Raw genomic sequence first — 10282 nt, forward strand, 5'->3', positions numbered from 1 at the left:
CGATGTCGTTTGTTAGTTTATATTATAACAAAATTTTCGTTGTTTAATTAAATTTTAAATTTATTGTATGTTTTTGTTGTAGTTAAAACATAGTTCATATGTTGTTTGATTATGTTATCAACTTACTTGTATCATTTTATAGTAGTAAAATATTATTTTTTGTTGTTTAATTAGGCATGATGATATTTTTAAATTTTGAGTATAAGATTACTAAATATTGTTAGTAATATTATGTTCTTTTTAGAATTTTTAATACAAACCGAGTTATTGTCGGTAACTCATTGGCCCAGTACCCTAACCGAGTCATTGACTGGTCCGAGTTCAATAACACTGATTTAATGTGTTGTATCTCTTAATGAATTAAATTGTGATGTTCTTAATGAGTTACTTTTTGATTCAATAATTTAATTATTTTGTAAAATTATTAATACATCAACTTCCATTTTAGTTTTTTTTAGTATTAAATGGAAAGATAAATGATACAGAAAGGGCAATTTGACAACTACATGTCTAAAAATCAATTTGAATAACACAATCCAGACAACATTCATTGTATCAAAAATACTTTTAATCATAAGTATCCAAACATAATTTCAGTTCATCAAACTTGGTCTTGCTATGGGGTAACAATAGCAACAATTCTTAAAGATTCCATATATTTTGCTAAGTACACATGTAACTGAGTTACATTGCTTGGGATTGGTAAGAAACATACTTAATCTGAAAATTTTAACTTAAATACATTTTTTTCAATCAATCAAAACAGTGACATATGAAGTGACACACTTTTGTGGGACAACAGATATGTTCCCTAATTTCACAAAGATCATAGTCCAAGCAAAATCCAAATTAAAATCCTCCTTAACCTAGACAAAAATTTCTGAGTATTGTACCACCTATGAAAATGCCACTTATAGTAGTTTCATATTGGCTGAGCTGATCTGAATTTACAAAAGCTGAGGAATCATACATTTTCCGAAGCATCTCTTTGCAACTCGCTGCGTGCCGCCGCCAACCTCTCCGCTGCCAACCTTTCTTCCAGAGCTCGAGCACCTCGTTCTCTGCAAGAACAGGAACAGTAAATTGAAAAATACTTTGTGCAGAAAACCCAACAAAAAAAACCTCATCTCCGAACAGAATATGAACAAAACTATCATTTGCGAACATTTGGTCATGTCACAGATGATTAAGTTTTCGACAAAAAGAAGGAAAGAACTTAATCAATAGTCCACCACCTTTTCTCTCAATTTTATGCCTGCTTTTAGTTGGTGTTGCAATAGCACATGGAATTGCTTATAGAGAACCTTCCTACATGATAAATGAATCTATTGCAAGTACAACTATTATCCCACTACTTTTTCAAACCTAAAGAAAAGATCTGAACAACTATAATCTCACAACCATGAAAAAGTAGTTGAAGAATTAATCTACAGAACACATGTTTTTACTTCTAATTTCTTATATTGGATTATGTATATCTTATGTAGGGAAGAAGAATTAACCAGAAACTAGAAAGTTGAGAAAAAAATGGTTTTCACTTTATAGAAATGAAACAAGAAAAGGAAATAAAATGACAAAGGCAAAATAAAGACTCATAACATTTACATTAAGCTTTTTATCTTCTCTATTTGAGCTGAATCATTTAGCAGAAAGAAAGCCAATAGACACACAAAAAATGCAAAAGTTGATTATAGACCTTCACCTCTTTACTGTTTATTTATTTGATTGTTTGTCATAGTTTAAACAAGATATTTCTTTTTGACAATATTTTGGCAGATCTGATTAAGACTAAACAATAGGACTGTGAAATTACCGTCTCCTGGATGCCTCAATTGAGTCAGAACCGGGCAAAGCTTCACTTCCAAGAGCGTAACCATGAGCATCATTAGAAGCATCAGATCTTCCACATAGAATTCGGTGAAATATTGATGCAATAGGGTCTATAACAGGTCTACAAGGCAAAGAAACAAACACCAAAAAGAAAAGTTTCTTCAAATTAGTTAGGTTACAGTAGCCTTATGATGAATGAATTATTTTTTCCTACAAACTAAAAGCAAATTTTACCGTAAAAATTCTGGGAAAAATGTTGAGAATGCAAAATCCTCACTTGGGTCACCCCTCAGTTTTGTTTCTGGTTTTGTCTGCCAGTACCTAAGGTAAATCCAACTTATATATGTTCCAGATATTATGGTTGGAAGATACGCTGCAGCCTCTAGTCTCCAGAAGCTAATAGCAACGCAAAGCAATATGGCAATAGATGGCAACCACTGAAGATACATGGAAATGGCAACAAATTCAGGGCCTCTACATAAACTTATTGTTGCTGAAAATTAATCAATTAGAAGAAACAATGGAGGATTACCAAACCTTTGTCTTTATCTTGATCAAAGGAAGCTCTTGATCTGGTACAATTTGCTTGATACCAACCAAGAAACCAGATATAACTCCATGAAATCCAGAAAGTGGCATGTAACTAGAATAATAATGAATATAAAGATCAAAGAAAGTTCTAGGTGGAAATTGAAAATCGAATCTCGTTTAAGATTAAACACGCAGCATAGAAAACAAGTAACTTGAAAAGTCTGAGGGCCAAAACAATACTTTCATTTCAATTTTAAATAATCAAAAGCTTTAGCTTAAATACTGAACCAACATTTTTGTATATGTTAAACAGTCAAAGTCAAAAGGGCATAAGTAATCCAGCTTCAAATGGGCTTCCATGGCTTTTAATTAACAAAAAATGGAGACCCGAACAGTAGTAAAAGTGTGGGAAAGAGGGAAATCTATTTAACGGAAAAAAATACAACAGAAAACAGCATGAGCAACAGACAGGAAATATCATCTAAGATGGTAATTGATTTTATTTTATATACTTACAGGTAAATCTCCTTCCTTGAAATGTAGTATAAGGCAATAGCAGTGATGAATAAACACACAGAAGTTAGAAAGTTAACCACAAAGATAAACTTCAAGAATTCCCTGGAACCCCATATTGGTTGAAGCAGCTTCCCAATAAACAAGAGACCGAATGTGCTAACAACTACCTATGAAATTGCAAAAACCATGTTATGTGAAGTTTTCGTTCAAGCAACAGATACAACTCAGGTAATACGATGAACTGAGGACAGAAACATATTTTGAAAAACAGCAAGTGTATACCCCATATACAGATTGTTCAATGTAACCGGCTGTAATGAGATTCCAAGCAAATGGGATTGTCCTGCAAAATGAACACAAGAGGAAGATAACTTCTATAACAAATAGATTTCAAAATATTAATGGTCCACTACATAATCACTCTTATACATAGAATGTGAAACAAACAAAGTTTTCAAAATAATAAGCTATGTCATGATTAAAATTCTTATATATGTACTAATAAAATATATCAAAACCTTAAGTTTGGCATCTCTGTGATCTGGAAGAAATAACTATTTTCTAAAAACAAGGAATTTGTGGTCCACAGTAGCCATTAGAAATTGTGAGACTTCACTTCTAGCTACTCTTCTCTGACTTTTATTTGTACATATCAAGATTCTAGAATATATTAACTACAAGCAAGTAATTACACACTTTAATCTCTTCAGATGTGCAATCTGAGGAATATAGAGACTTCCCATTATTTTATATAGAGACTTCTAAATATTGGCAACTTAATAGTCGTAATTCAACAATTAGAAACTTGGGACAACTGTTTAAGAATGGTGGCCAGTATTAGCAATTTATTTCATGAAAAGTAAATAGTACAAACATTAGTTATAAATCATATATACATTTTACACATCCTATATAATGCAATTCATAAATTACAAAAGGCAATATGCCTTCCAATCCATCCTATTTTAATCTATGAATAACATCATAAGAATAACTTGTCTTATATAGTCCAACATTTCTATTACTTCCCAACATTGTTTTAAATTGCATTTCGCAACACAATATTGCAGTTTCGGGAGTCTCTGTGACAACATCATGTCCACATTGAGCGCAGTTTCCCGCAATTGCAATAAGCGTAACGTAACTGCGACCGCAATTTAAAACACTGCTTCCCAATAAGCAAACAGAAACCACTAAAAATTCTCGAGTTCAAGAAACATAGCAATTACTGTTTATTCCGTAAAACCACAATCATAAAAATAATGGGTAATAATTAGCTATAAGTATCAATTTGGCACATGCTCTAAATAAAAAGTGCAAACAGATTCAAGGGCAAGCTTTACATACAAAAAAACTTGTATGAATAGCTCATTACTGAAGCTTTCACCACATTTTTTAGAGCACACACCAAACTTACAATATATAGATCCGATAGCATTGGAAAATAAAGCAACATAAACTCTTCTACCCAATCACTCAAAATCAAGAAGTTCACATTTTTTTCCTTTGAAAATAATAATGGAAAACCCAAAGTTGCCCACAAATTGAGGATCAAATAAAAAACTATACCTTGCAGGAATGAGGGCAAGATAGGTAACAACTGAAGGAAAAAGCTGAACCAAAATGTGACCAGAAATCAGAACCACAGCGAGTCCCTTACATAGCTTAGTGATCCCAGAGAAGGGGCCAGAAACCTGAAAATCGAAATGGGTAAAGTTGTAATTTTTGAAATTTGAAGAATTGAAGATCTAAATCGAGAAAGAATAAGGATCGAATTTAAGGTTAATGAATAGATTAAAAAGAAAAAGGGGTACCCCTGAAAGTGTAGGTGTGCTCATTGGAGTGGGATTTGAATGGCGATGATTGGAATCTGAAATCTGAGAAATGAATTTGAGGATTTGAGGAAGATAGTGTGATGTGTTTTTTATGGTAAGGTCACGTGTGCGGAAATTTATGCAAATATTGGATTTTCACTTTGAATTTAATATTTATAAGCGATTAATGTAATTATTCTTTGACACATTTTTTACACTAGGATATATAAATATTAAATTGTTTTTCACTTTTTAATTAAAGAAAATGATATGTATGAGTTTTTTTCTTTTGGTTTCTCAGGTATCCCGCACTGAAGGCAATCCTGTCCGAGCCGGAACATTCACAGGTACGTGAGGCTAACTCTCTCAACAGACATTTTTTCTATCCACAAGACTCGAACTCGAGTTCTTGCTTAAGGGGAGTCAAACATGTACCACTTGAACCAACGCCCGTTGGTAACATATGTATGAGTTTGATACATTATTATTGCATCCCTTGATATTCATTTTTGTTGACTAAAAAAATAATACAAATCAATAGTAGATTATATATTAATTATGTATAAATTTTTACATTAATGATACATTTCTTTAATTATCAATCGAATACACTTTTTTAAATGGACTTTTTATCTAAAGGTGCAATTAAAGACGTTTTATTTACCTCTTTTGCTGCAACTTTTTCATAATTTAATAAGAGGTAGAAAATGTGGGGAAGTGGTAGTTGTGAGACATAGCTTCCAATTTTTTAAGTCTAAAAAGTAATCGTGATTGTTAAGCATGAGTTTAGGCGAGATCCATGAAATTGTGGCCAATACCCATGATTTTTTTTTCTTCACAAAATTGGGCAGAGCCCACAATTTTATTTGTTGTAATTTTGTTTTTAAAAATTGTCCATATTAATAATGATTTTTGTATTTTTGACAAAATTATGCGTTTGAGCTACAATTTGCATCCTTTTAATTTTAAAATTTTTAAAATTAAAATCACAGCATCAATTTGTGCCTTTTAATACAATATTATTTTAAATACAATATATTTACTAAAAAAACATTTATAATATATCACAGTTATTATTAATGACATCTATATAATAAGTATCAAATGATGGTGGTTTTCTCCTTAATGATAATAAAACTTTTAATTGTTGTTCATCCACGGAGGAATTTCTCTAGTTCTTCCTCTACCGCCTCTAATAAGTTATGGCTCATCTTCCTCATCATCATTCGTTTAGTGTACCTTGTCCGAGTTATGAAGATATAGTAGGAAAATAATATTCTTAAGGTGTAAATGTTGATAATGATGTACTTGAACTTACAACAAACATAAATGCTATTGATTCATGAAATTGAGAACTTTATTTATTAGCCCATGAAATTGAGAACTTGACCTAAATGAGAGAACGAATAGGTAGTAACATATGATGTGAAACCTCCATATACATATTGGCTTTCAGTTTGACTTTCATATTGATTTTGAGAGTTATATTCAAACATATTAATTATGGAATAAGAGTATTTTGATGATAGTTCATAAGTAATGTTGAAGGATTTATTACAGTAAAATTGATGTCATTCATTGTTTGCACATGATTTTTAAGAGAGATATATACTTCTTTGTATATTCCATTGAGAGAAATATATTTTTAAGAGAGATATATACTCCATTGAGAGAGATATATACTTCTTTGTAAGTATCATTGTGTACACTATGAGTAGTGATACAAATGTTCAATATCGGGAATATCATTAACTAACAAGTCCATTGAGAGAGATATATACTCCATTGAGAGAGAAACTTGGGACAAAAAATCATGTGGAGATATATTTTTAAGAGAGATATATACTCCATTGAGAGAGATATATACTTCTTTGTAAGTATCATTGTGTACACTATGAGTAGTGATACAAATGTTCAATATCAAGAATGTTATTAACTAACAAGTCTTCACGATTATTCCACATTGTAGCCCACCATTAGTGTTTTTGTGGTCAATTCTAGCCAGTTTTGTCATGTAATTCCATATGTGGAGATTATCGAAGTTCGATGGATCTTCTATGATTACTTATTATCGTCTAATTTGTCTTATTATCACTCAAAAATTTGTCATTAAACAGTTGTGAAACATATCAGTAACATGTGTGCTCGAGAAATATTTGGGACATGTCTCTTAATATTAATGTTCTTATACAAGATCTAGAGAATCTGATAAAATAAGTTAACATGTTTTATATGATATTTAGAAATGGTAAATAATAATAAAAAGACAATTTATATTTATTTAACCAATGCACAAACAATCTAATATATTTTATATGATATTTAGAAATCACAATATTCATGTTCTTATGATATTTTATTTGGTTGCATGGTGAGGAATATTGTTTGTTTTAAAATTGCGACCACCTCTTATATAGAATTGCATATAAGTTAATAAAAATATGTGAATAATGTTGTGTATATAAATTTGTAAGTAAGTATATGTACCATTTATTAGTACGTAAAGTTAATTTTTTTTGACCAAAGGAAAATAATTTATTGTGTCGTGTACAGTCATGGTACAAGAATGAAGATATTATCTTATCCTCATGATTAAAGTAGTTAATGACACCCTCCAATGTCTATTTGATTATTAATTGTTGCTACGTGACATAGTCCTCTATAAAAAACAAGTCAAAATAATTGAGTCCCAGCTATATTGCAATATTTTTTATAAATCTTCAAGCAAAATGAGATACATCAGGTGAACTCGGCAACGCCCCGAAAATTATTTCATATTTAATATATTTAATCTCTTAAAAAAATGGGTAAATTTTTCATTTTTTTCTTTTATGTAACCTATAACTTACAAATCATTTTCACTTTTACCTTATTCCATTTTCAAGACGTCACATTTTCAAACCTTGCGGAAATAAAATTCTTAATATATTGAAGATAATTAAATGAACACAATTCTTTTCTAAATACATTTATAAAATCTTGAATAAATACAGAATTGTTTACATGGCAAAATCTAATCATCGCCACAAATAAAAAAAACTAAAAAATACAAAGAAAATAATGTCGGGGACATTACAAAAAGTGCCTCATACAGGTTCCTATCACAAAAAAACAAAAGAGTAACCTCCTAAACCGGATGTGCACTGAAAGCCTCGTTAGGGTCTTCCTCCACCTCCGAGTCAGAAGAGATCTCAATGACCTCAACTGAATCTTCTATGTAGATAAGCTCTACACAGTCGTTGTTGTCTTCCTCCTTCTCCACTTCATCCGCTCCCCAATCCATCGAGGGGTTCGAGGTGTACCCCCTTGGCATGGCCCTGTCTGTCTCTCCTGGCGCCGATCCTGATGATGAGAATCCTGTTTGGGGCCAGGTCCTAACAACTTTTGGTACGCCTCGAGCTTCAGCCAATACAGCGGTTGCAGGTCTTTGGTCGGGCAAAGTGAATGATGCCTTCCAAACTGCGTAGTAAGGTGGAAGATGCAGAACTGAGCCATTGCTTACCCAATCTAGCTCTAGGTCGCAACGACCTGTGTAAGTGTGTCGATTACCCTCAACACTCCATGTCCCCTCCTGGGACATAGTGAAGTGATAACCTCAAATCAATAGTGATGGGTCCATCTGAACATACATACAAATACACTACAAGAAAAGAGAGGGAATAAAATATCTATGAAAAACTTGTCATCGACGTCGTGGAATTACAATACGCAGAATAATACACCAAGTGAACACACGAGTACAGATAGATCATGTGATCATAGAAGCATATAATAACGATGAATGAAGTATAAAACTCGAGAATTTAGAATCAATATCGAAGAATATCATGTATGCAATACGATGCATGAGTCCACCATCCTTACTCCTTTATCCTCCCAATAACTATTCGGAAATAACCGAGAGTACAGTTCCCATAACAAGTCGATTTGATTGTACCAAAATTATTCCTCGCAATGATATATGGTCGATCTGTTCCAACGGATCTGTCCATTTAAGGATGCGTCGTATTAAACACTTTCTGGGCATCCCTCTCATCGATCCTGATTGAAAAGAGGGGTTGTCAGAGATCGTTTAGTTTGCACTGTGAACACTGTCCGATCCAGCAGAATACCTCATCCAGGAATACATGGGACTCGTCACACCTAGACTCTCCCTAAAGACTTTGCTGACGAATCACCGCTATCAACGCCGTCACTCTCAACATCTCGGAGCTCATTCGTCTCCCGGACATTTCCTCTCCACTACTTCATTTTTGACCATGAATATGCACCCTAACCGAAATTAGAAAATTATGTCTTTTAATCCATATTTTCTAGCGATATGCTCATCCTAAGACATCTCCCATCGGGAATGCTTCTAGTGGGTCCCGATCTTAACATATAAACAAAAAGAGAATAATTTCGGCACCACTACGAACCATCGCTGAATTATCCTGGACGACTCTCAAGCCAAGCCTCTTACAGTCAGACGATATCGCTGCATGGGCACAACATAATACTTCTCAGCACCACTATGAACCACCACTGAATCATACTGGACGACTCCTCTAGCCAAGCCTCTTATGGTCAAACGATCTCGCTGCGTGAGCATAATATCACACCCTCGGGCCTCACCTTTAACAAAGCAATTCCTTACTTTTATTACTTTCAAGAATATCATACAGTTATTTACCTTTACAACTTCTTGATGACAAACATGCCATTAGGCTTTCGTATATATGAGAGTTATCGTTCAGACGACTGAAAAAGAAGTCATGTATGTATGGAGGCCTCTCGCTCAAGCGAGAGCTGTCTCGCTCAAGCGAGGGCACATCCATTTTTGAGGCATTTGTGGCTTAAGCGAGAGCTGTCTCGCTCCGAGCTAAAACACTCGTTTTCTCTATACACTTCTCGCTCAAGTGAGAGCTGTCTCGCTTAAGCGAGAAGAGCCTGAATATCATTTTAATTACTTTTTTCAAGGAAAATATTTCTCATTTATATCACATGTTCTAAAACCTTGAATTTAACAATTATCACATACTTATCATTCCCATAATAACCATTTAAACATTATAATTCAAGAGTAAACATGAGGGAGTTTGGAGGTCTTGATGCATATTCGGACACCACTGTGTCATGATGTTTTGTCCCTCACCTAAGTGTGTCGGGTCGCTAGGTTCTCTATTTGCAGCTGAGCTTACTTGATCCGCCTCGAACTCTTCATTACGCCAAAATCACGTTAATTAGTTAACTGACGATAATTATTATACTTACGAAATAACTTTTTATGTGAAGATAAAACTTTCGATTTAAAATGAATTTAATTGCTTTCGTCCACCCGATTCAATGTTGAATATCCTTGAATCATCATTTGTCATTGAATGTCTTACAATTAAATAACACTTTTTAAAGTAAGATTTTCAACAAAACTTATACCGAAATTATGTCGTAATCCGTGGAAATACACCAGGCTAGTTCTTAGGAAAGAGAGGTGGGTCATAAAGACACTCTTAAATACCAAGTCTTTCCTTAGACAGAACCTTTCTAGACATGTATTTCCACTTCATACATTTTTTTGATAGTTCATAAATCTTATTTTTTGTAAGTAAAAC

At 33.1% G+C, this 10282-nt stretch overlaps 1 protein-coding gene across 2 annotated transcripts; it reads right to left on the bottom strand.

Moving 5' to 3' along the window:
* Window positions 633-4840, bottom strand: LOC109325938 (rhomboid-like protein 19). Of its 2 annotated transcripts, XR_002105203.1 has the most exons (9): window positions 4692-4840; window positions 4447-4571; window positions 3160-3220; window positions 2878-3044; window positions 2368-2473; window positions 2065-2267; window positions 1814-1951; window positions 895-1061; window positions 633-692 (listed from the first exon to the last, which is right to left on the bottom strand). XR_002105203.1 is itself a non-coding variant. In XM_019558558.1 (8 exons), the coding sequence occupies exons 1-8, from the start codon at window positions 4713-4715 to the stop codon at window positions 965-967; spliced, it is 921 nt and encodes a 306-aa protein (XP_019414103.1). In that variant the 5' UTR covers window positions 4716-4840; the 3' UTR covers window positions 813-964. The 2 variants fall into 2 exon arrangements, 1 of the variants encoding a protein (XP_019414103.1); XM_019558558.1 differs by lacking the exon at window positions 633-692 and having other exon boundaries at window positions 813-1061.

Source organism: Lupinus angustifolius, chromosome LG13, assembly GCF_001865875.1.
Source record: "Lupinus angustifolius cultivar Tanjil chromosome LG13, LupAngTanjil_v1.0, whole genome shotgun sequence".
Lineage (NCBI taxonomy): Eukaryota > Viridiplantae > Streptophyta > Magnoliopsida > Fabales > Fabaceae > Lupinus > Lupinus angustifolius.

Excerpts from the sequence above, each read along its gene's own strand:
- LOC109325938 (XM_019558558.1), bottom strand. The coding sequence starts at position 4,715 with ATGAGCACACCTACACTTTCAGGG. Across the intron at positions 2,268-2,367 it reads TGATCAAGATAAAGACAAAG|TGGTTGCCATCTATTGCCAT; the intron begins GTTTGGTAATCC and ends ATGTATCTTCAG. Across the intron at positions 1,062-1,813 it reads ATTGAGGCATCCAGGAGACG|AGAACGAGGTGCTCGAGCTC; the intron begins GTAATTTCACAG and ends CTGTTCTTGCAG.